The sequence below is a fragment of the Rhea pennata genome, chromosome 3, assembly GCF_028389875.1.
Source record: "Rhea pennata isolate bPtePen1 chromosome 3, bPtePen1.pri, whole genome shotgun sequence".
NCBI classification, from domain to species: domain Eukaryota; kingdom Metazoa; phylum Chordata; class Aves; order Rheiformes; family Rheidae; genus Rhea; species Rhea pennata.
This window is the reverse complement of record NC_084665.1, coordinates 35,878,573-35,903,030: the sequence shown is the minus strand read 5'-3', so window position 1 is coordinate 35,903,030 and position 24,458 is coordinate 35,878,573. Positions and strand designations below refer to the sequence as shown.

General features: G+C 55.4%; 2 protein-coding genes across 2 annotated transcripts; both read right to left on the bottom strand.

Moving 5' to 3' along the window:
- Positions 1 to 2,406: 2,406 nt before the first annotated feature.
- Positions 2,407 to 7,727, bottom strand: SLC35B2 (solute carrier family 35 member B2). Its single transcript, XM_062571990.1, has 4 exons — positions 7,664 to 7,727; positions 6,531 to 6,724; positions 5,880 to 6,040; positions 2,407 to 4,560 (listed from the first exon to the last, which is right to left on the bottom strand). Exons 1-4 carry the CDS (start codon positions 7,672 to 7,674, stop codon positions 3,622 to 3,624), a joined length of 1,305 nt encoding a protein of 434 aa, XP_062427974.1. The 5' UTR covers positions 7,675 to 7,727; the 3' UTR covers positions 2,407 to 3,621.
- A 1,180-nt stretch (positions 7,728 to 8,907) lies between these two features.
- Positions 8,908 to 23,929, bottom strand: NFKBIE (NFKB inhibitor epsilon). Its single transcript, XM_062573618.1, has 6 exons — positions 23,634 to 23,929; positions 11,643 to 11,745; positions 10,816 to 11,047; positions 10,492 to 10,580; positions 9,922 to 10,170; positions 8,908 to 9,558 (listed from the first exon to the last, which is right to left on the bottom strand). The coding sequence occupies exons 1-6, from the start codon at positions 23,927 to 23,929 to the stop codon at positions 9,493 to 9,495; spliced, it is 1,035 nt and encodes a 344-aa protein (XP_062429602.1). The 3' UTR covers positions 8,908 to 9,492.
- Between the last annotated feature and the right edge of the window lie 529 nt (positions 23,930 to 24,458).

The window sequence follows — 24,458 nt, the reverse complement described above, 5'->3', positions numbered from 1 at the left end:
CAGTAGTTCTCCTCTGTGGAGTCCTGCATGCCCTACAGCCTAACAAACAAACCTTTTTAAGTGCACTTCTCAAATTCTGGCACAGCTTGCCCACCTGAGCTTGCGGTGCTGCTGACTGGTCTAATCTGAGCATGACTGTGGGCTGGAGCTGTGGCAGGATCCATCTGCCTATCCCCTCTCAGTGCAGAGCGGTGGGGGAGGAAGGACAGCTCAGAACTGTATTTAAGCTACCTCTGTTCAGCCTTCATGCCAGACTGCTTTCACTCTGTGCACTAAACTCCAGCCTTTCCTTTCACTGTCAGTATTGTTTCTGGGCTCTTGCCTACCTCTGGGCTGTGGCAAAAGCCAGAGCATGGTGGGCTGCTGCTCCTGCTGCTCTATCCTGGATGACTGAAAAGCCAGGGGTTGCAGAGCATCACCTCTGTTCTCTCTGCCCCCTGCCTTGTGCTGCCCCTCTGGAGGGGGAGGTTGTCACCTCTTGTCAGAGTAGCCCCCACAGGCTTTGACGGGGAAGTGACACTAACTTCTGAGTGCAGTGCTGGCTGCTTGCCAGCAACCACGGACACAAAATGGAGTGGGCTGCAGCCAGCGTCCATCTTGCATATGGGGCAGGCAGAGCCTATGCGTCCCCGCATGCAGCGCAGCTGTGGCCCTGGAGCCCTGGGGCTTGCTGGCCCGAGACAGCAGAGGGCAGCCTACGGCAGGAGCTGGAGGCCCTTGCTGCATGCACTGCATGGCACGGCACTGCAGCATGGCCATCGCTTGGCTACTGTGACTGCGGGAGCTGAGCTAGCCAGTGCTCCAGGGTCGTCATTCCCTGAGACAGAGAGGAAAAAAAGATGTCGAGTGAGGTTCCCAGTGCAGGAAGGGGTTTTGCCAAAATAGCTGGGATCAATGAAGTCAATTCTTCTAGAGGAAAAGAGGTTTGTTTCTTTTTTTTTTCCTTTTTTTTTGGGGGGGGGGGTTGTTTTGTTTTTTTTGTTTGTTTGTAAGAACTAGATTTCAGTCAGAAAGGAGTCTCGTTCCTAAGTTGGCAGGCAGAAACTGCTTGGTTTTGACCAAAGAAAAGCTATTCCATTTTCAATTTGGGACAGTACGTGATGGGAAAAGACAGTTGGGGGCATGTGTAGCCAGGGAGTAGAAGCAAAGCGAAGGATATGATGTTACAACACAGATTATAAGTGCATCTGCTGGAGGGCTGTCTGCTGCTAAGCCCAGGCTGAGCTCAGCACCAGCTCTGTTTATCCCTGCAAGCTGGGCTAATAAACCACTCTGCTGCCTCCCATCCCAAGAGCATGCCAGGACAACAGCCCTCTCTTCCATCTGGTGTCCCTGCAATCCAGCCCACCTGCTGATCTGTGGGCTCAGGCCTCCTGGATCTAACAAGAACCAGCCCCATCCACCAGTGCAGTTGCTCCCTGCAAAACCCCTCTAAGGGCTGTGCTGCTGCTGTGTGAGGAAGGCTGTCCCATCACCTGCCTCAGCACAAGGAAAGCCCTGGTACCAGGACAGCCTTCTTCCAGTGTGTGTTATGTTCAGCATTAGTATCAAGCCAAAAGCTGCCAGGCAGTGCCTTGCTTGCTTTCTCCAGCTCACCCAGGGCTCCACATAGCACTGTGAAAAGCAGCTCCTGTCTGTACAGTGCCCTCTGTCTTGCTTGTAAGACACCTCACCTCAACCTCCATTTTCTCTAGCTCTTTTAGGTCAAATTCCTATTTTCAACACCAAACCTCAAGACAGGTCAGCAGTAGCTTAAAGACGAGGCTTTCACAAGCCTCCTATGTGAAACGGGGGGATGTACATGCAACAGCCCACACTATTTCTCATTAACTCTGCTGTAGGACCTGCAGAGCTGGTGTTGGTGCAGCAGCACCCCAAAAAGGACAGCCTCCTCCAGGGCCTTGCTACAGCTGCAGAGGCCATGGCTGGCAGGCGCTCAGCAGACTGCAGCACTGTCTCTAGCCAGCTGCACAATACAGAGCTATAATCACTGGGGCTAACCTTGCTGTGCCATGCAGGGAGCAAGCACCCATGAGCCAAGCCAGACACAGGACTAGGTCGGTGCAAGGTCACAGCTCCTCCACATGCACCCCCAACTCCTGTCCAAGGGCAAGCCTGTGTCCTACCCACAGCCAGCACATGCAGAAGTCTAGTCCTGGCTGTGCTCTCCAGTCATGTGTGCAAGACTGTTGCTCAGAGGTGCCATCAGGCCTTGCAGCTGTGTGTCCCAAATTGACTGATACCCACCTGGATGAAGGCAGAAGCACCTGTGTTTGGAAAGGGAAGACAGAAGGTTTCACTGTCCCAGAAAGACTAGGGACATGGGAAGGACTGGGGAGTCACATGCACGCGCTCTCGCTCTCTTCTAGAAACATGGAAAAAAAATGAACATTTACCTCTAGGGCATCATATGCAGCATATTTTTTAATTTAATAAAATAAAAAGAGAAAAAAAGTTGCCTTTCAAAAGTACCAAAACCTGCCAGGTTGTGTTAGGGAGAAAAGGGTTAACCACTAAAACCTGGGCTGCTAGGGAAGAGCCGGGGGGGGGGGAGTAGCTTCCAATTGCTCCATCCCTGCTGCCTGTGGAGTAGGGACAAGGCACAGCAGTGGACTCTGCCTCATCTCTGGCTGTGGCCAGGCCCCAAGAAAGCTGAGACTGATGCCTTCAGCCAACAGGAAGAAGAGGGTGTATTTGTGCTTTTCTAAATGGTCACTACCAAGCCCAGAAACCATGGTACAGAGACACCCCAAGGTGGTGGTGGAGCATTCTGGGCATTGCAGCCTTTGGCCTGTGATAGCAGCAGATGTAACTGAAAAGCAACTTAAAACAACTCAGCAAGCCTTCAGCTGGCCAGCCTCAGTCTCTACATAAAAATCAGCCTGGATTGGGAGAAGCAAAGAAAAGTAACATGGAACAGGGGCAGGGGATCAAAAAAAAAAAAAAAACAAACTGGAAGGTACTGGTTATGACTTCAGAGTGTTCTCCCAGAGCAGATCTACCTAAGATAGGACAGACTGGGAGTCTTTCCCTTAGCCATGCCTATCCCACCTGAAGCACCCCTTGGCTGGAGAGCTGAGGCTGGCAGGGCTGAGAGCTTCTACCCTGCTCCTTCTTGGGACAGGCTCACCTCAGCACTTGCCTCATACAGAGGTGTTTCAAAGATAGAGTGTTTTTCTTTTGCCCTCTCCTCCTACTGAGCTCTGTAGTAGCAACGGAAACGGAGGAGCATTAGCCAGAGGCATGATGGTACCAAGGAAGAAGGGTCCTTTGTTTACTCTCCAAGTGTCTTTGGAGAGAAGCTGTGAGTCACAGGTAGGGTGAGGGCAGGAGTCCCAGCAGTCCCATGCTGGTTTTCTCCCAGGATCTGAGCTCCCAGGCCCATGCCATGGCTGGAAGTCTTGACCCATTAAGGCAAATGGAAAGGCTTGGAGTTATGGCAGCTCAGAGCCTGCCTGGCTTCCCCTGGGCTTGTTCCAGTCCCTTCCCCAGGAAAAGCAGGTGGAAAGGTGAGTCACTGGTCCAGCCTATCCACCCCCCAACCTGCTTCTCAGTGGGTTCACAGAGGGGAGAAATCAAGCAGGTGAGTGGGCATAGCTCAGACGCCACGACCTCAGCTCTTCAAACCTTCTGTACGGGGGTCTCGCCTGGAGGTAGCTTCTTACTTCGCTTCTTCATGCGGCTGCGAGCGTAGACACGGAGGAAAAGGGCCATGAAGACAACAGCTACACCCAGCCCACCCACAACGGTGACAGTGTGCCCATAGATGAGGCAGGAGAGGAGGATGGCAAAGGCCTGGCGGAGCGTCATGATGATGGTGAAGACAGCAGCCCCGAACTGATTGATGGTGTAGAAGATGAAGAGCTGGCCACAGGCAGAGCACACTGAGAGCAGCATGGCATGGGCTGTGAACTCCGAGTGGCGGGCCATGAAGCGTGCTGACTCCAGCAAGGCACCTTGCTCCAAAAGTGAGCCCACCGTGAAAAGGCAGGAGAAAACATTGACGCCAAACATCATCTGCACAGGAGACATCTTGTAGGTGAAAAGGGCATCCTGCCAGTTGGAGGTGAAGCTGTCGAAGATGATGTAACCGGCCAGAAGGATTATGCCCGAGAAAGTAGTGACAGTGGACACGTGCCTGTTGGGAGCACTGGAAAGCAGGAACATGCTGACCCCCACAGAAATAAGGGCAGCAGTCAGGTACTCCCAATACTCATAACTCTTGCGTGACACCAGTTTGCCCATCATCATCACAGGGATCACTTTGGAGGCTTTGGCCAGCACCTGCGTTGGGAAGCTGATGTATTTGAGTGCCTCATACTGGCACCAGCTACTGAGGATGTTGGAGAGGGAAGCAAAGGAGTATTTGTACATAGGAGCGCCATGGCGTGGCTGCTTGGTCAGGGCGCAGTACAGACCAGCCACCGTGAAAGCCAGGATGCGGTTCATGAACACCAGGAACTGTGAGTCCTTAAATTTCTCGCCAGGGTCTGTGTCAGTGGCACCATACGTCCTTGTCATCACACGCTCCTGGAGGACACCCCATGTCAGGTAGGAGGCCTGTGCAGCAGGAGGAATACAGGGAGAGTTAGGACCAGCAATAGCAGCTACAAGCAACCACAGGGAAGAATGGACCCCAGGAGATCCCTGTTTGTCCCAGCATGGCCTTATACTCTGCATAGCAATGCTCTCCTGAGACACTGTGAGATGGGGCTGGCCCCTACTGAGCCCATCTTTGGGAACTCCCACTCTCACATAGTTACAGCAAGGAACATCTAGCCCTAAACAAATGAAATCAGCCCTTCTCAGTTTACAGCCACAATTTTCAAGGGAAGAGAAGCCCACAAAGCAAACATCTTAGTGTACAACAAACGGTTATATTTTAAGCTGCCTGTTGAACCAGACAGACAGGATCAGAGAACATCACTGATACACAGCCATGGTTTGGGTGCCAACTTCCCTCTGCAGCTCCTGGCAAATTTCCCAGTGGCTTCTGCATGGTTTTCACTTCTATCTCCCTAGGCCCTGTTCTATCCAAAGCAATTCTAGTTTCAAACCCTGCAGAGGAAATTGGCCTCCAGGGAAGACCACTGGCTGCCTGTAAGCCTACTCGCACAGCCCTGGTGCCATGGTACTAATCCTGTCACAGAAGTAACATGGACATCCTCTCACCACACACACCATTTGGGGAAACTGAGGCATAGAGAGATTAAATGACTTATGAGTGTCCTTCCAGAAGATCTGAATGGGCTGGGAAAGTAGGCCAGAGCATGGGTGTCTTTTGCTGGCTGCAGGACATACGGGTTTTGTATCATGACTGCCCACTTTTATATTTTTTGTCCTCACAGACCCAGAAAGCTGTCCTTCCTAATGTCACTCGGGCAGTAACTGGGACTTAAGGAAACAATGACTAAAAATTCCTCTTTATCTGCAGCTGGATTGAATATTTCTCTTGGGTAGCCAAATCCAGTCCATCAAGAAAAGGACACATCACTCTCAGAGAAGGGCCTAGAGAAGAGTCTGAGAGATTCAAACTGTCTGTCACTCTGATCCATGGTGAGGCCAGAACAAGCGGCCTTAACTGTGCTGAATCACAGAATTTTCTTTATCCATGACTGGCAGATGACACTGTGGACAGACAAGAGTTCCCAATCCAGATGCCATCTGAATGGACCTCCAGAGGCCCTCAGAAGCCACACAGCAGTCATGATGGACTGTCCTGGCCAAGAGACTGTGTCTCAGCCTCCAACCCTGCCCAGATCAAGGACAGTGCTGCATTCTTAGTCTTAAAGGAGCTGGTGGCCACAAACCTACTGTCCACCTCCTGCCTGCTGAGTGGGAGGTCCACACTTACATACACAGACATATGGGGTTCCTACCTGCAGACCAGCAGCACAGAAGAGCAGCTTGAAGACCTGTCGGGCTGTAGAGGACTCTGTGGGTTCTGCTCGTGGTGGGAGAGAGCCATCCTCTTGGTGCACAGACTTCACCTCAGAGCCGAACACACATGATTTGATGACAGGGAAGCAAATACCCCGGCCTGAAGAGGGTAAGAGGACACAGGAAAAAAAAATCATCCATGGTCTAGGGGACCACAAGCCACATCAGCTTGGGAAGAGAAGCCTCCTCCCCGTTAGCCAACTCACTACATTACATGTGCTGCTAGACGGAGCCTGAGGCCTTGAGCAGGCTTGAAACCAACTCCTGCCTTGCCCAAAGTCCTGCCTAGCCTGGCAGAGCGAGAAGGTCAAGATGAGCTCTTGCATTACTTAAGCAGGCCTTGATTGGGCTGCCTCAGGCAGACTGCAACTGCTGAGAGAACACCTCCACGTGTACTGGCACAAGGACCTCAGAGAAATTTGAGAGCTTCAGGGTAGCTCCTGGATAGCTCTGGGAGCCAGCTCTGTGAGCAGCTCAGGCACAGTCCAACAGAGAGTCAGGGGAACCTCCCATCCACACTGATGGGGTTAACAGAGGTGGCAGAGAGCTCACAGGGAGGCAGCATGTACAAGGGAAGCAGCTCCCCTTACCTGTCTCCAGGTAATTCCTTCTCTTAAAATACTGGATGAGAAGGAATCCTGGCACCACAATACTTGCATAGCCAGCAGCATTCACAAAGAAACGGAAGAGCCAGAAATCGCCCCACGAGTCCTGCAGGGCAGAGGAGATCTCTTCGCCGGCAGCCATGGCAGGGAGAGCGGCCAGCACGAGGGGGACGTACAGTCTGTGGAGAGACGGAGCCAGGCGGTGAGCGACTGGCACAAGGCCAGCTCCGTTCAGCACGTCTGCACCACCCACCTCCCAGCCTGCTCCCTGCCAGCACGAAGCACCCAGATCCCACTCCAGCAACCACAGGAACCATCACAGCACAGGGAGCAGGAAAAGTCCTCTGGAATTCAAGAGTGCAAACACGTTTACTTTTGCTCCTGTTAACACTGTTTGCTCTGGCTTGGCAACTTTGATTTCCACGCTCAGACAGGATGTATGAACACTTCTAATGAGCTGCCTTTGACAACACCCTTGCACCAAACGCTTTGGAAAACCTTTCCAGGTTAAATTTTAGTGCAGCCCTTGGGTGGAAAAAGGTCATCAAATGGAGCACCTTCTCCCTGGCAGCTCCCATTTCAAGCCCATGGCCGGAGCAGCCCTCCCTTCAGGGCAAGCAGCTCAGGGCTTCCCTCTCAGGCTGCAAGAGGGGAGCGGAGGACGGCCATGGGGGGGGGGGGGGAGACACACCAGGGCTGCCAGCCTCTCCCTTCTCCCGCCGGGGGCAGCGAGCGTGCAGCCGCGCCAGGGCACTCCCGCAGCTCGGAGGAGGTTACCAGCGCGCACCCGCTGGGCGAGGCGCAGCCCGAGCCGAGCGCGGGGCCGGGAAGGAGCCCGGCTACCAGCTGGGCTGCTTGGGACTTCACCAGCGCTACCCGGCACGGTCACCGACGTGCTTAAAACGCGGCGCTAGGTGCCAGCTTCGCCCAGCAGCCGTGCCCCGGGGGGCTCCTGCCCCGCTCCGCCCCTCCGCCCCAGGGCCGGCAGCACGGCGCAGGCCGCGCTCCGTCCCCTGCGCCCCTGGGTCCCCAGCAGCGCGGCCGCGCCGCCCCCGGCCGCGGAGGTGCCGCCGCCGCCTCCCGCGCGGTCCCCGGCCCGGCCCGGCCCCGCCGCCCACCTGCGGGCCATGGCGCCCCGCGGCGCCCGCTCCGCGCTGCTCCGCGCCCCTCCGCCCCGCGCCGCGCCGCGCGGCCCCCGGCGGCCCCCGGAAGCCGCCCCGCGCGCGCCGCCGCAGCGCCCCCTGCCGGCCCGGAGGCGGCGCCGCCGGCTGCCCGCGGCCGGGGGTGGGGGGGGTGGGGGGCGGCCGGGCCGCCTGCGCGTTACGGGACACTCGCTAGGAAAAAACAAAGCGAAAAAAGAAACCACAAAAAAATCCCACAACATTTATTAAGAAAAAAAAAAAAGAAAATAAAATAGCGCAGATTTTGCTTCCACCTCTCTGGCTTCTAACCTCCCCCCCCCGCCCCTTCCCGCCCCCTCTCGGCCCTGCCGCGCCCGCCGTCCCCGTCCCGGAAAGGCAGCGCCGGGGCCGGCCGGTGCTCGTCGAGACCAGCAGGCAGAAGGCGGCTTGCTTGCAGCAGGGTCCTGCCGAACGGCCGAAGACGAAGGCTCAGACAAGCGGAGCAACCCAGGCAAGGGCTGCTGCAGAGGCCGGACAAGCTCCGGAGAGGCTTGCGGGGAGCCCATGCTGCTTTCCTGGCAGCGCTCCCTTGCGTCTGTCCTTCCAAGACGGGAGGAGAAAGAAGGAGGCTTGCTCTGGAGCATCTCGGCTGATTGCCCCATCCAGGGTTTGCCTCAAAAAACAGCAGCTGCTCCCAGGCAGCGAGTGGGGGATTTCCGCGGCTGAGGGGCGTAAGACATGCTCAGCAGCTCCGTTCGTACAGCACCTTCGGTCATGGGTTCCCTAATGCTTCTTCGCACGTGCTCCTCTCACTTGGGGAGGGGCAGGGAAGGGTGGTGAGCTGCACAGCAGGTGGGGTGGGAAGATAACCCTAAATTTTTAAACATCCTCTCCTCCCAAGCCAGGAAGTGGATCAGGATCTCTCCAGCTTCTTTGCCAAGGAGGAAGTTAAGGCACAGTAAGGCAAGTGTCAGTCGTGATAGCAGAAGCAAGAATCAATAACTTGGGTCTTCCAGTACTTCTATAGACTGTCTTCAGCTCCCATGCCAGAAGGCTTGGTGGGACAGCACAGGAATGCAATGCCCGGTTGGGATCCCCCAGGGATGGCCTTGAACATTGGAAAGGCTCTGCAAGCAGGGACTCTCCTGCTTTCCTCCTCATTTCTGTGCCTTCCTGCCAACTTCCTCTGCAGGCAGTGCCAGGGTTCCTGCTCACGTGCTGCTGCGCGAGGAAGGGAGCAAGACCCAAGGGAACAGGCGGGCTAGGGCAGGATGAGAAACATCTGGAGCCCTCACGTGGCCAGTGGCCCAAGGTGATTTTTCGCCTCTCTGATGCTGCAGGAGAGTGGAGTGTGTTAGATCACATGAGACCTCAAGCACCCGCAGCAAGAACAAACATTTATTAGAGTGTTAACTCTCTTCACCCCACACTTATTCTGATAGTGTTCAGGGGTGCTAGAGGATGCTCCATCCACTGTACGGTGTGGAAAGGAGTCTGTTCCTGCTCCTTCCCAGGGTAAACTGGAGCCTGGAGACCCCTACAATTCAGCTTCATGGCAGAGACAGGAAATTCAGTCCTGCTGGTCTGCAGCACAGACCCTGCCAAGCAGAAATCCTAAAGGAAAATATCCCCTTCTGTAGTGCTCATAGTGCCACCTTCTTCCATGCGTGAAGGCAGCCCGAGGCCACCAAGGGGGGCAAGGGGCAATAATGTCTCCCAAGCTGGCTCTGCACCCGCTGAACTGCAGGCAGACAATGTCCCAGTGGGCATCAGGGCAACAGCATGGAGGGAGGAGGCAGTCCCACGGGTCGAAGATGTCCAGCCACTCATTCAGAGCACACAACAGGCTTCCCCGAGATCTTCAGATCATCGAAGGGCAGCAAGGCAAGGAGCTGCAAAGGCCAAGGTTGCAGAGGTGTAAGGATCCAGGGTCATGTCTCCACCAAGCCAGGGTAGGGGCCCAGAACTGCCCAACAACCCTTGCAGACTCCCACCTCCCCAGGGAAATGCCAAGAAACCACACCTGGGCTTCCCCTAGAGCTGAAGGCCACAGGCAGCCACCCCACTGTCCCCCAGTGCAAATACATGCAACCCAGTAGGGAAGGCTGGGATGGACATGGCTAGAAAGTCCTGTGAGAGCCTGTGAGGACCCGGAGTGAAGCAGGAGCTTGCCTTCATCTATGATCCAAATCAGCTGACTCCTACACCCCACTACATGCTCCCAGAACCAAAGCCCTCCCCACTCGCAGACTCACATCATCATTGCCATCAGCGAGGTCCTGGGCTGTCTCGTTCTCCATGTTCCTCAGCAGGGTGTCAGCCCCAGAGTGCGAGAGGATGGCAGCAATGGCAGCATCCTTCCGGCCCACGGCCAGGTGCAGCGGGGTGCACCCATTATACATCTGGGCATCCACATATGCCCCGTTGTGCAGCAGGAACTGAACAGCCCTGCGGTTGTGGCACTCCACAGCCAGGTGCAATGGGGTCTTCCCGCTCGTGCCCTCCTGGAACAAGCAGATGACAAGGACATGGGTGCAAAGTCCCCTCAGATGGGCCTCCCTGAACCCATCTGCACCCCCTTGGCTGGGCAAAAAGAAGGCAGGCCCCTGCCCTGACTGCAGTCATGCAGCCAAATCTCCCCTTGCCACCTGATAGCCCCTAAAAGGCTTTCTTCTCTTCTCCCTCAAAATCTGGCATTTTCAAGCCCCACAGCAATCCTGACACTGCCTGGCAGTGCCAGCCCCAAGACTGGAGGGAGTTCACAGGACTGCAGATGCAAAAGGGAGCCTGACTGAGCAGTGCCTAGGCACCATGTCCAACATTACCCGAACATCGATGTTGGCCCCGCTCTGCAGCAGCAGAGACATCATCTGGATATTCCCCTTCAAGGTGCTGATGTGCAGACAGGCTAGGCCTGCGGTGGAAAGACAGGAGAGAGTGCCATGGTCACTGCAGGTCACCCTGAAGAACACTGAGCCCAGCTCCAAGCCCACTCTGTTAGGCACCCAGATTACCACAGATGCAACATCCAGTTTCTGACCCAGACACAGCAGCTGGCCCCCCTTGCACACACCCCCTGCAGCTCCAGATGCATGCCTGGCACTTGCACCCACCACTGCAGGTCTGGGCTGCCCGCAGGTCTCACTCACCTTGCCAGTTCTGGAGCTGCAGGTCCTGCTGGTGCCCACTGAGCTCGGCTGTGTCATCTGTGAGGGCTGTGCCCTGCAGCAGCTGCTGGGCACACTGCACCTGCTGTTGCTCACAGGCCAAGTGCAGTGGGGTGTTGCCATTGCGGTCCTGCAGGCTGGGGTTGACTCCCTTGTGGATGAGTGCCTGGATCACGCTGGGCTGTTCCAGGTACACGGCTAAGTGGAGCGGAGTCTAGTGAGGATGTGGGGACAAAAATTAGGAAGTGGGGGATCTCCAGCAGGCCAGACAGGCTTGCTCAGCAATGCCAACCTACACTAGCCACCACAGGAGTGTGGGCAGGCTGCTGCGTAGGAGCGGTTCTCTGTCCCAGGGCTAAGTGTGGCTGTTGTAGAGAGGCTGCAAAAGATTTGCTGTCCAGCTGCTCCCTGCACCTCAGCTCTGGGATCGCCCATACAGATTGCTGATCCCAACAGGCAGATCTGTCCTAGGTTATTTACTCTACCATGGTCATGCTGTGGCTGCTCCACCCTCTGGGGGAGTCTGTGAAGTCCCAGGGCCCCCGCTATCTGACACCTGCCCAGGTGTGCATGTGGTAAGGGGCCTGCATGGGCACCCCTTTCACCGTGTGGTGTTGGGTGCTGTCATCCCCCTTTCAAGATATTTCCCACAGACTTCTCCCCTCCCCCAAAAGAGACTGCTCACATAGGACCTTCATTGCTCTGGAGGAAGGAGATGGGGAAAGCCTTTAGGAAAGGACAGACAGATTTGGCACCTATTCAGGGAGCAGCCTGTGGCACCACCTTCCTTCCTCATTATATCTGCACACCTGGAAAAGGTCATTCTGGATCTCCAGCACTTCTCTGGGCAGTTGAGCAATGCAGCAGAGAGCTACCTCTGGGACACAGTGGATAATGGCCAGATGAATCAACCTACAGAAGGGAAATATATATCGTGATGAGTGTCATGATCAAAAGCAAAGATCCTCCAGTGCTTCATGGAGAAATAATCTTCTCACCTTGCTCCCAGCCATCTACCCTTCCCAGCAAATCAGATCTCCACGATCTTGCCCTCTCTCAGTTAAAGCTCAGTAGCGAGACAGAAAGGCAGCCTGAGATTCCCCTGGGCAGACCTTCAGCCTGACTGTCACAGCAGAACGTGACCCTTCTGTCCCCTCTGAGCAGCTAAAGGGTCCTCCTCCAACCTCACAACGTGCACAGGACTCAAGCCGAGTGCGAGCTGCCCAAAGCCAGGCCTCCAAACCGAGGAAGTCCTAGGAGCCCAGGATCTGTTTTGCAGAGCCCGTGGGCTGGGCCTGGCTGCCGCGGAGGGAACTGGAGGCTTGGACTCTGGCAGCTGCCAGGGGAATTCCACTTCCCCTACCGCCAGCCGCACACCACACTTCTGCTTTCCCCTCCGCAGAGGCAGACAGCAAAAGCTGGGCAGGAGCCTGGCAGCGCCCCAAGATCACCTGCACAGCGCAGGCCCCGCGCCAAGCTATCTGCCAGTCCTCACCGATTTCCTCTCATCCGCATCCTTCCCTTTTGGCTCTGGCGCGGCAGGGCCGGCACGCAGAGGGACACCGGCACTAGGCAGCTTCAGCGTACTCGACGGAGCCGGGGGGCCAGCAGGGAGCACCTTTGCTCCGGACCCGGCGTTCATGGCTGCGCAGGCTGAGGCCTCGCAGCCCGAGGCTTTATTTCCAGCCTGCCCTCCCCCTCCTCTGCCCCACCGCGAGGCCCGCGAGCGAGAGCCTGCAAGCTGCGCTTGGGCGAGTTTCACGCCGGCCCTCGCTGTCCTCGGCGCAGTCAGAACAGAAGCGAGAGAGAGACAGAAGCGAGCCGGGAGGGAATTTCCAAGCTTGCGCTGTTAACCTATGGGGCTCCAGCCCGCCAGCAAGCAGCCCCGTGCTTCTGCTGCCCAGCCTTCCTCCCCGCTGCCCCGCTGCGCCGGGGCCGCGCCGCCAGGGCCCGCACCCAAAGGCCGCTCGGCAGCAGGCGCCCGCGTCCGCGCGCCGGGCTGCGGGCTGAGCTCGCGGGCACGCGCGCGCCCAAGGGGCGCCAACCAGGGCGAGCGGGCGTCAGCTCCCGCTCTGCGGGCTCATGCCAGAGATGAGCCTCGCGCTGCCTCCTCACCGGGCTGGGCCCTGCGGTCGCTTTTATCTCCGACGGGGATCAGCTCCAACCGAAGGCCGAGCTCTAACTGAGCTCGTGCCACCCACGCTGCTTGACAGAGGCAGGCAGGGCCAAGGGATGAACATCCTTGGCAGCCCTGGCCAGACACCCCAGCGATGGGCTTTCCTGAGAGCCAGGTGCCACCAGCAACTGTGAGGGACCAGCCAGCCTCCCTTCACACATCAAAAAAAAAAGCAATATTAGCCCTAAGAAGGTGAAGTTGGGCCAGGGACCGCCTTCTAGCCAGCTGCAGGGGAAGGACATGGCTTCGCTGAGCAGCCCGAGGGCCAGCTCCTCCAGAAGTCCTTTATCTTCATGACACACGCTCCCCAGCACGGGCTCCACTCCTTGTCCGGTTGCCGCTGACAAGGAAGCGCGGCATGAGGAAAAACAAGAGCAATTGCTCCTGGGCCAAGATAAAGAGGGCACCCCGCAGGTCGCTAACCCAGAGCCTCCCCACAGCAGGGCAAGGGGGAGGCCCGAGCTGTGGGGCCAGGATGCATGAGGTGAAGGGACGGAGGAGAGAAGCGGCAGGGCTGCAGCTCCGCCTCCTCCAAAGCACTGCCCAAGGGCCAGGCCAGTGCCTGGGACCCCAGAGACCCTCAGCCAAGCCCCCCTTTCGGCTGCAAAGCAAACATGTTCCTCTTCGCCCTGCCGCCAGGGGAGAGGCTGTGCCTGAAACGCTGCGTCCCCGGGGAAGCCCCAGGTCACGCAGAGGCAGGGAATTCCCCGCTGGAAGGAGAGGCCACCCACATTTGCCTCCACAAGGCCATGGGGTGCCCCCTTGCCGCCAGCGCTCCCTGGGACAGGGACAGGGGGCCCACGAGATAGGGCAGGGGCCTGGCTCGGGGGCCACACGGGCAGGAGGCAGCATCCTTCAGCAGGCATGGGGCAGGGGCCAAGCCGGGGGGCCCAGGGCTGGGCTGGTGGAAGGCCATGGGGCAGGAACAAGGAGCAAGAAGGGGGCCTGGGTCCAGGCTGGCAGGGGCTGCAGGGTAGGGGCAGGGCCAGGGAGCCAGCTGCAAAACTCACGTGGTGGCACAGCTCTCCCCCAGTGCTTTCTCGCTTTTCCTAGTCCTGGTAAATCAGGACGGGGAGATTCCCTAACAGGTTTTCAATCAGACAAGCCTGTGGCACCTGTGCCGAGGTGTCCTTTGCCCATTTTCAGGGACAGCCCCTGTTCTTCCAGACCCACTCCCAAGTGCCACACGTTGGAGGAAGCTACAGGATATGCCTTTTTTTTCAGGTATAGGACAGATAAGACTGCTCAGGCAGGGGACTTTCCAAGGCAATTCAGGTTGAACTTTAAGCCTCTGCTACTTTCACTTTCCAGAGCCAAACTCGGCTCCCAGGGGACAGAGCTGCACCAAGAGAGAATGTACACCAGGGTTGCACCCTGCTGCAGTGAGCCTCACACCTCCATTCACCCCAGGAATCCCCCGGTCCCTTCAGCAGCTCCCCACGTCCTGCCCACATCATCACATGGGGCAGGTGGGGCAGTCAGACGCGTGAGGTGGAAACCCCAGGCAGCTTCCACTGCCAGCACCTCACTCTTCCTGGCTTTGGTGGCTCTGCAGTTCAACAAGGTGGCTGAGCGCCAGGAGATCTGGGCTTAGCTCCCAGAGCTGAAGCCAAGGACTAGCAAGTTTGGACATCTATGCTACAGAAACATTAACAGTTATACAATGGCTGACTTTTCCCACCTAGGCAGAGCCCAGGTTTTCACCTTGAAGCTGGGACGTGCCTGCTTCAAAGGATTGGTTTCCCCTTCTGTTCCCCCACTTCCTTCACAATCCAGACACAGCCTCCTCCTGTGCTCTCATTTCTGCATTAATTCTCCTCTTTCCTTGTTGCCAGGCCTTGACTTCCTGAAATGGGTGCAAGAGCCAGGAGCTACTTAAGGGAACCACAGAGCAGCCACCAGAGTGGAATGAGCCCACTGTGCGTGTGTGGGTGCGTGTGTGTATGTGTGCACGTGCACACACGGGCAGCGGGACTCTTTGCCATGGATGGATGCATTATAGTAACGTGAGCCAGGATTTTGGACTGTCTCTTGCTAACCTGTAAACCTCCTAATGCCAGGAGACATGAGGCACACATGCCATGTGAATCCCTGCTTTATCCCAGCCAAGGCTAGAAGCACAACTCCCATTTTGGCATGGCAGCCGCAAGGCCAGGCCATCGTCAGACTGCTACCTGCTGGCATGCAGTGCTCGCAGCTGAGCCACAAAACCAGGGAAGTGGGGATGGAGACATCTCCACTGGCTGCTAAACACCCCTCCTCATCCAACTCCAGCCCAGTGCCTTTGCCAGAAGAAGCCCTCTACCCTGCCATACACCATGCTAAGACCTCTGCCCTTCCTTCAGCCGCCCACACGCTTCTCCTCTGCCTTGTACCACTTCCCTGCTCATTCTCTCCTCATGCTAATGCCTGCAGCCACGGGGGAAGGGCAGTGGGGACTTCTGGAAAGGGCTGCAGGGAGTTTTGAAAAGGGCAACAGACAGAGGAGCTGTAGCAAGGGCAGCATGGCCAACCTAGGGGTGGACTGCTGGGTCCATCCTCAGCTTCTCTGCTTGCTCACTTGCTCCATCCTGGGACAAGGGCACTCTTTAAGTGCTCTGAATTGCAAAAGTCCATGGATAGAAAGCAGCCATGGCATAAGATGATCTAGCCATCATGAAAGATATCCATGATCCTGGAGCAAAAGGGTCAGAGCTGTCCCTAGGGGTGAACATGGTCCCAGGTCTGAACACGTAGCACTGCCATATCCAAGGTGGTCCTGGATGAAGCACAGCCCATTTCACAGTACTGTCCAGCTCCCAGGCTTGCAAGTTACCTGAAATGCATGGTAGGAAAAGTGTCCATATCTGTTGAGGGTGCCTGCAACTAAAGGCATGGAGAATGGGCTAAGGGTGACACTCAGCTCTGTCACACAAATAGAACTGGTGAAGTTACTTCAGTTCCCTGGGTATTTTTTCTCCTCCCTCTGGAAAAAGAGCTGACCATGGAGATCCCCCCATCCACTGGGTAAGAAACCTTGTCTCTCAGAGCAGATTCTCCCTTCATCAACTCATACTAGAAGGATCTAGGAAAAGAGATCAAGCATCCAATCTGACAAATTTCTCTCCCTTTCCAGATAAACTCAATGTCTGCAGGCCATAGCAGGAAGAATTTGCTCCTGGCTCCTCACTTTCTCTAAGCAGATGGGTAGGAAATCATGCAAACAGTTCACACAAGAGACGGGAGGAAATGGCATCAGCAGCAATATAGAGGAGAGATAGCAGAGAGGAAAACTGCAGGGGAATTCCACACTAATCCTGCTCTCCTGTTCCAGCCAGTTAACCGGCCCTGCTAACCACTTCCTTGGAGACCAGCATGAACCTTTGCCAGAAGGCTCAGGAAACACAGCACCATCCTGCCCTGCAGCCCCCTGCTAGCCTAGCCCTGGGATCCCTTCCTCTCCCCATGCAAATGCAATTCTGTCCTGTCCTGTTAAAACTGTTCCAGCTTTCCTCTGACAGCTCCGAGGAAGCAACTGATCCCAGCCAGCTGTAGCCTTACTCTCATGCTCTCGGCTTCTGGCCTGGGTTCCACATATGCACTTCTGCAGGTTCCTTCTTTCCTCCCCAAGGCAGCACACATCTGTTATTTGAGGGGCCCTGGGAGGATGCCATGGCTAGCAGGAAGCAAAGCTCTGTCAGCCAGAGCACAGAGGGATCACTCCCTGGTGAATGCTTCAGATTTGCTGTCTTCAGACACCTCACTGAAAACTAACTCCCCAGCTCCTCTGGCAGCACTGCTGGAAAGGCAGGTGGGGAGATACAGTGAGGTAGAAAGGGGAGATCTGAATGGCCCGAACTCTAGCCTGGGCAGCACCACTCTGTTTCCCAGCCTGCTGCTCCTGGGGAAAAGAGGGAGCTGGGAAGCAATCGACAGACAGGAGACAGCCTCCTCCTTCCTGTGTCACCCTGCAGAAGGTATGTTTTCAGTGCCGGCAGATGAGGGCAGCAGGTGGTGGATGAGGGCTACGGGAGACTGGCTGACAGGAGAGGCACTGAGATAGGGCAGCAGGCATCTTGTTTTTCAGATACATACCAAGGTGGGGGAAACGAAGGAGGAGAAATGGAGGTGCCTCGCGACTCACCTACATACTGCAGCCCCCATCTCACAGCCTCTGGACTTGCACCCACAGGTTTGAGCGTTTTGAGCGAATGGCGGGCCCCAGATCACAGGAATACTAAACATCAGGTGCATTTGGACTACCCTCTTCAAAACAACAGGTCTGACCTGCAGTCCAGTCACCAGAGGGATGGCGCAAATCAGAAAGCAGATCAGCCCATCCCAGACCAGGAGGATGAAGCTAGTTTCATGGACATAGGCTGAGAAGTGAGATGAAGGACTGCAGTAAAACCAGGAAACAACCTGAAAGGCTCACTGGCCGACACAACTCCATTTCAAACAGACCAGATTCCCCTTCTTGCTCATCAAGGACTAAAAATACCCTCCTACAGTTTTTGTACACACACAGGTATCTTCAGGTCAGAATAGCCTCTTCCAAGAGGACAGTGCCTGGGCTTTGCCAGAGCCTGTACAACACACTCTTAATAATCATTTACAGCCCTGCATGTGTTTCCTCGCTGACACAGGATTGTTCTTTTAATGGGGCATAAGCTTTGGGTCTAGGATCTCACAGGGCTCCCCTTCCACCCCTGCATCTGCTCTAATCAGTGGGATTTCCCATCTCTGGGGAGCAGAGATCATCCTACATAGCTCACTGAAAAGAACACAGTATAACCACTTTCACAGCTCAGACCCCACATCCTCTCTTCCTACGCAGTCAAGTCTGGCTCCTCTTTTATCCACATTGGATAAAAAAAAAAGTAATAACAACAGCAAATCAAACCTTTCTTCATTAATTCAGCTGAGCTCAGCATCCAAGCCCATCCACAGAGTGCAAGGACCCAAAGCCCTCATCTATTATAACCAGGCAACAGGCTTCTGCAACCCAGGGCATGGAAATTTCCAGCCATTCTTTCCTTTCCTTTGTGCCGAAGTTCCCTGTGTCTCTCCCCAGCTCCAAGGTAAATCTGGACAGGCGGAAAGTCTGAAGAAACTTCCTCTAGGCCAGACTGAAGTCATCAGGACAGGGAAAAAACCCTACCTCAGAGGACCAATCCCTACCTAAGAGGACTTACCCGTGTCACATCAAGTGTTATGCATGTGTGTGACCCTGCAACATGCAGGAATTTCTGGTGTCTGGGGAAAACTCAGCTAAGAAGTTGCAGACAGGCATCCTAAAGGAGCCTTGCCCAGAGCAGCCTGCATTGGCTTTAAGGGGCTCCAAGGCCTTTCTTGCCAACCCACATCCTGACATGTACAGCGCAAGAGCTGACAGTCCAGGCAAAGGGAACTGGACACAGCAGATCTCCTCCCTCCAACCAGCCACACGTTAAGCCTCATTTTCTTCTCTCCTCCACAATGGCAATGTGCTAAGGAGCAAATAGGGATGGACTGGAACTCCCTGGAGATCAGTTACTCATAGAAAAGGGTCCTGCCTGACATAAAGATCCCAGAATGTGGCCTCCACAGGGGAGAGGCCAGACTGAGTCCCATAAGGACCATTTCCTGAGATAAGAGCTTCCTTGTCTGCATGCCTACTCACATCTGGTGTGAGGTCTGTGACTCTTAAAGGGCACCAGCTGGGGTCCTGCATGCCCAATCTTGAGTACATGGAACAGCAGGGAGAATGTGAAGTCAACTGAGTGCCCAGCCATTGGCACACGTGACCCACAGCCTCTGATACGGAGGTACCTCCTCAAAGCATGAGGCAATCACACAGCACATCCGACAGAAGGGCCACGTGTATATTAATCAAAAGCAAAGTGGAGAAACTCAGGCTGCAAGAATGCAGGCAACAGGCATGGAAAGGCCCTGTGAGACCATTCAGCTCCACTGCAGGACACCAGTTCCCAGTTCCCATTAACTATGGCCATCCCATTGCCGGACAGCCAGCAATAGCCCAACATAGCTCAGCAAAGGGACTCCCAGTCCTTCCAGAAACAAGGAGGTATGCTCTCTGCATTGGACTTCTTTAATGCTTCCCCTAAAAGTGTGTCCCTCCAGTCCCCTGCTCTTTTCTTTTACCATGGTTTCTCTTCTCTGCTCTCACACGTTGAGTTTTCCCTCAAGCCTGTGACTCCTGCATGCACACACACAAGGATCTAGAGAGTACAGGGCATTCAGCAACATCTATATTCAGCAGGCCAGGCTCTGAGCAAGCAGCAACGCAGGAGCAGACAGGCTGAATGGGGAAGTTCTCTATTTCCCTGAATGGAGAAGAATGCTAGAGCAGGGCTACATGAAATGGGAGAGTTAAGGCTGGCACATGCTGGTCAGTTGTTAAAAGGGGCTCTTGGCCCTAGAAGATGAGGCTTGGTACTTTATGGCTACCCACGCAGGCAAAGGCTCTGTAGAAGAAACCTGTTACACTACCACAATTGCCAGTTACCATCACTTGAAAGACAGCCTAGAACATCAGCTCTTGTGGGGACCAAAATTTACTTAATTAACTCTCTCCAAACTCTTGCTAATGCATCTCAGCCCACAAGTCACCAGCACGTGATTTCTTATCAGCAGACACGGCAGCTCTTGTCTCTAGTGGAAGGAGGAAGTCAGGCTTCCTCTGCCACCCTCTTTCCCCAAGACACAACCCACCCCCTACACACATACGCCTGACCAAAACTGCTCTGTCCCATTTTCCATCTGAAGGATGCTGAGCTGGGGACCCTCGACCTTCACCCCCGCAGAAAAGCCATGCTACTTTGCATAGAGAGCCCCATGCAGAAAGCAACAACCCTTCTGCAGAAGTGTAGCATCAAACCTTTCACAGCACAAACGCTGCAATGCTTCATCTACACTGTGCCTAGCTGCCCACTGCCGAGGAGTCCATCACTGTGGCATCAGGTACCGAGGACATAAACTGGCATATGGCCCAAGGACCAAGACAGCAAGAAGGGGAAACATGGTTAAGATAGAACATACAGTTCTAGAGAGAGGAAGCTCAGCCAAATTTCCCACACTGATAAATCAACTGTCTCTAGAGCTGGCAGAAACTGTCACAAGCTCTAGCAAATGGAGAGGTTTTCCCTTGTGCTGGAATGCAACATACAATCTTGTGACATTCCATCCCACCCCACAGGAGATGGCCCTACACCCACCCCTTTCCCAGGACACTGGAGCTCTCGTGCCTGGTGAGGCCAGCAACAAGGGGGTTTCCTTGGGGACTCTTAACAAAAGTTGAGTGTGTTTGAAGGCCAGGGCACAATGATAACAAACTGTAGCCTGCCCGGAGTTAGCCATTCCTGCAGCTGGAAAGCCCCTCTCTTCACTTCCATGCAAAGCAATCTCATCAGGATTCAATTCAGCAGAAAAGGAGCTGGTTCAAAAGGAAGAGACGGATGCTTGAAGGAGACAGTTTGAGCTTGAGGGCAAGAGAGCAGCCTTCTGGCAGAGCTTGCTCTCTACCCTGCCATGGAATAACCAGGGTACTGCCGGCCTAAGTGCACCCATCATCCTCTGCCTGTCGCTCCAGGTTTCCTCGCATTGCTTGACCTCTCCTGCTATTACAGCTCTGCTGATCCTGCTCCAAGGCTGATGTGCCATTGCCCAGTTATTACAGCCCTGACTTCCTCAAAGCAGAGACTACCAGTTGCACTGGGGAGGGGGTGGTTGGGTTTGGGGTTTTAGCAAATGATTCATGGAAGACGGCTGCTCAGAGGTACCCACACATTTCATTGGCCATTACACCCACATCTCCTGTGTTAGCTAATTTCCTTCCTACAAAACCAGACTCCTCTAATTTTGAGGGAGGAACAGTCAGTTTTAGAACCATTGCTTCATCCTGCCTCAAATAATGTTCTTCTCCTGCAGAGGTGGCAAGAAGTAACCCAAGGAAGATCCTGTTGAGACTTTAACTGTCTGAGCACATGCTTCTCCCCTCTACCTTCACTTTGTATACTTCTACCACAGGTGCCAGACTGACAAACACAACCCCCTCCCGCACACACGTCTGGAGGAGGCACAGGTAGGCAAGACTGGGGAAGCTATGCATGCTGGAAGGGTAGAGCAGATGGGCAGCCAACACTTTGATTAGCTCCTTTTGTGCTAGTGCTCCTCTCCATTCGGTATCAGCAAGGGCAGCTGAGGAAACAGGAACTGTTCAAATAAACCTTGAACTTTTTGTATTTCCAGAATTACAATGATTACAGGGAAGTGTTATTGCCCAAGTCTGCTGAAAAAACAATGATACTATGATTCTAAGCCTTGTCTTGAATCTGTCTTGTGGCAGACATTCAAGCAAGGCACACAAGGTGAAGTGCAGCTAACTGAGATGAAAAGAAGTTGTCAGGTCTGCCTCGCTAGGTGAAAAGGAAGCAGCCTATGGCTATCTGATCCCCTTTTTTCTGGAGACTTCCAATCACATGAAGAGTGACTTTTCCTTAGACTTTAGGAATCTATTTTGCATAGAAAAGTGGTGGCAGTTCAGAGAGATGTTGGATGCTCACAGTCCTATCTGCATCGAGTGGAGTGGTGGATGTCCAGCATTGCTAAATATAAATGCCGCCTACTTCTCCCACAGGGTTAGGAGACAAGTCAGGAATAGAAGAGGCAGAAGTCCATAAACTCACCACTCTGACCACAAGAATATGTTCTTTTCCCAGCACTGAGAGCAGATCTCAGGAAAGCAGACTCCCTGCACTGACCTCCCTAGCCCCAAGTTGTTCGAGCTGCACTAACAGCAGACTTTTCACTCCCTCTCTCGCTCTTTACAGATTTCCTGTTCTAAACTGAACCATACATGAGGGAAAACAGAAGAGTGATGGCAACCACTTGGAAAGCTCTCTGAAAGCCTCTCCTGCCTAGAGTTACTAAGGCAGCGCCAATTAATGTTTCCTTAGTTAATTAGATGCTTGCGTTATGTTCTAGCTAAGCAAGTTTGACAAGCAGTGGGTTCAGCCACCTTGCAAGACAGACTCAAACAGGAAAAGCATCTCCAAACAGCTGCATGTACTGGACTCACTAAAGAACAGGGACTGGTGAGCCCTGGCACAGCATAACATAACATAACGGGACTGGGGGAGCTTTCCTGTAGCATTACTTCTACTGGCCTAATTAAGACCTGTGGTTGTCTCTGTGCACATTGGCTCTGGAGTTACAGCTGTGTAAGCTAGCGAATTTTCCCATGCAGGGGAGCTGCAGAGCCAGCATATAGATAGGACAGCACTAGAAAGCTATCCGAGTGCCTCGCTGGGGAGCGTGGGTGGTTGCGTTTAGTCTAACCTTGCTCGCTGTGAGACTTCCAGCCAATCCTCTGAGCAGATCCCACAGTGAACATTAATGAACTAATCAGCAGATGTACAGGTTCCATACTACCCAGGGAATAAACACTTGGGCTTGCTCCCAGCTCATCTTCAATCTCAGAGACAAATGTGCTCTACCAGGCAAGGACAGAGTCTCCTTGCAGCTCCTGTTTAAGCCTGTTGTGTGGACACCAGTGAATTCATCTGTCTTGCTTTGCTAGTGCCTCTTAGTTTCTCTTCCTCTTGCACCATTACTCAGTATTCAACTCTGGCCTGGGTTTGGGTCAAAGCTTTGTGTTTCTCAGCTGAGAGCACATTTCACTCACACTCTGCCCTCATTTGTGATTAAGATCTTCCGTTGAGGGAATGTAAAACAGGAAAGAGACGTGATTAGCTGAATGCAGTTACCAGAAGCCAACCCAAATACCTCCAATATGATGTTTCTGCCCTCAAGAGGGCATTACGAATGTGGGAAGCCCCTCTCATCAAGAGAAACTCGTTCTCTCCATCACAGAGATTCAGAAGGACTGCCCCTTAGCAGAGTGTTGCACCACAAATTTGCAGAGAGCTGTCCCTCAGCTGCTGGGTAGGCAAAGCAAGATGATTTTGACCAGAGAACAAGTAGTTCACAGGTTGCTCAGCTGAGCAGAACCTGCAGGCAGAGCAGAGCTGTCACCAGGTCTTGCTCTGCATAGCTGATCTTGTTTTGGGTTTTGCTCACATGCCATCTCCTACAGACAAGCCAGTCCCATTGATGATGAAGTTTTGCATCCCCCAGAGAAGGGGGTGGGGGTTGATTTGTTCCCACGCCACCATCCAGTTGCTAGTAGCCCCATACAAAGTGGAAATTGGCTTCCTGCAGCGTGTCTGCTCTGTGCCACGCTGCCTGTGCCCTGATGGCACAGAGGAGGAAGAGGAGCAGGGTTGCCTATCCCTGTCTGCCCTGCCAGACCTGCCTCGGGTGACTTGTTGGTCACCCACCCAAGTCTATGCCAGAGAGCTGAGCACCTGTGCGTGACCCGAAACAAGCAGCTCTAGGTCAGGGGATCAGGGAGTCTTCCACAGCCTGGCCGGGTAGCTGTTCCTCGGGAGGAGCCGGCCGCTGGGGACCACCGCCGATAAGGACCTCCTTATCCGCGGCACTGGCTCCTGTCCAGCAGCCGAGGGGGGCAAGCCCAGGGCTGGCAGGGGGCGGGGAGCCGCGGTGCGGGGGCACCCGCGGGGCAGAGCGCGGCTCCCCGCGGCGCGGCGCGGCGCGGCGGGCAGGGTGCCCGCGGCTCACTCACGTGTCTCCGTCCTCCGAAATGTAGGTGAGCGCCTCCAGCTGCTGCCGGCTGAGCCCCTCCGACGGCGACGGCGACGGCGAGGGCGGCTCGGCGCGGCAGGCGGCCGGCAGCCCGGGCAGCGGCTCGGGCAAGGCGCCGGAGCCGTAGCTGGAGTCCAGGCGCTCCTCGGCGGCGGCCGGGGTCTCCCGCCCGCCCGGCAGCGAGCGCAGCGACTCGATGCCCGAGTCGCACTGCCCCTCCTCGCCCTCCCAGCCCGCCGCCTCCTTGCGACACTCGCCGCCCGCCGCCCGCGACATCCCGCAGAGCTTCAGCGGCCGCCGCCCGCCCGCCCCGACCCCGGCCCCGACCCCGGCCCCAGCCCCGCGGCGAGCCCCGGCGCCGGGGGACTCATGGCCGGAAAGCTGGCGAGCTGCGGCCGGCGCAGAGGCTAAGGCGGCGCGGCTCCTCCTCCCGCCCGCACTGACTCAGCCGCGCCCGGCCCCGCCTGCCCGGGATTCCCCCCGCCGCCGGCCGCGGCCCCGGCTCCGCGCCGGGCTTTGGTACCACGCGTGGACGCGGCTCCCCGGGGCGCCCGCCCTGCTCCCGCGAGCCTTCCCCTGGACGGCGGGCTGGGGGCTGCTCTCCCTGCCCGTTTTCCCCGGCTGCTTTGTCTGGGGGGAGAGCGGGGCACAGGAGTGCAGGAGGAAGCAAATCCACATGCGGGCATGTACGTGTGTGCAAGGGCCAGGCAGCCTCGGGTGTGCGGGGGACGGTGCTACACTGTACTTTCCTACACAGAGTGGTGGGTGCTGATGTGTCCTGGACCCGCCTCCTCCCTCAGCGTGT

What these genes read in the sequence shown, in the direction of transcription:
- SLC35B2 (XM_062571990.1), bottom strand. An exon ending in AAGGAATTACCTGGAGACAG is followed by an intron (nt 6,041 to 6,530) that starts GTAAGGGGAGCT and finishes TACCCTCTTCAG; the next exon opens with GCCGGGGTATTTGCTTCCCT. An exon ending in TCTGTGCTGCTGGTCTGCAG is followed by an intron (nt 4,561 to 5,879) that starts GTAGGAACCCCA and finishes CCTGCTGCACAG; the next exon opens with GCCTCCTACCTGACATGGGG.
- NFKBIE (XM_062573618.1), bottom strand. Translation starts at nt 23,929, where the DNA reads ATGTCGCGGGCGGCGGGCGGCGAGTGTCGCAAGGAGGCGGCGGGCTGG. An exon ending in ATTTCGGAGGACGGAGACAC is followed by an intron (nt 11,746 to 23,633) that starts GTGAGTGAGCCG and finishes TCCCTTCTGTAG; the next exon opens with GTTGATTCATCTGGCCATTA. An exon ending in TCCAGAATGACCTTTTCCAG is followed by an intron (nt 11,048 to 11,642) that starts GTGTGCAGATAT and finishes CATCCTCACTAG; the next exon opens with ACTCCGCTCCACTTAGCCGT.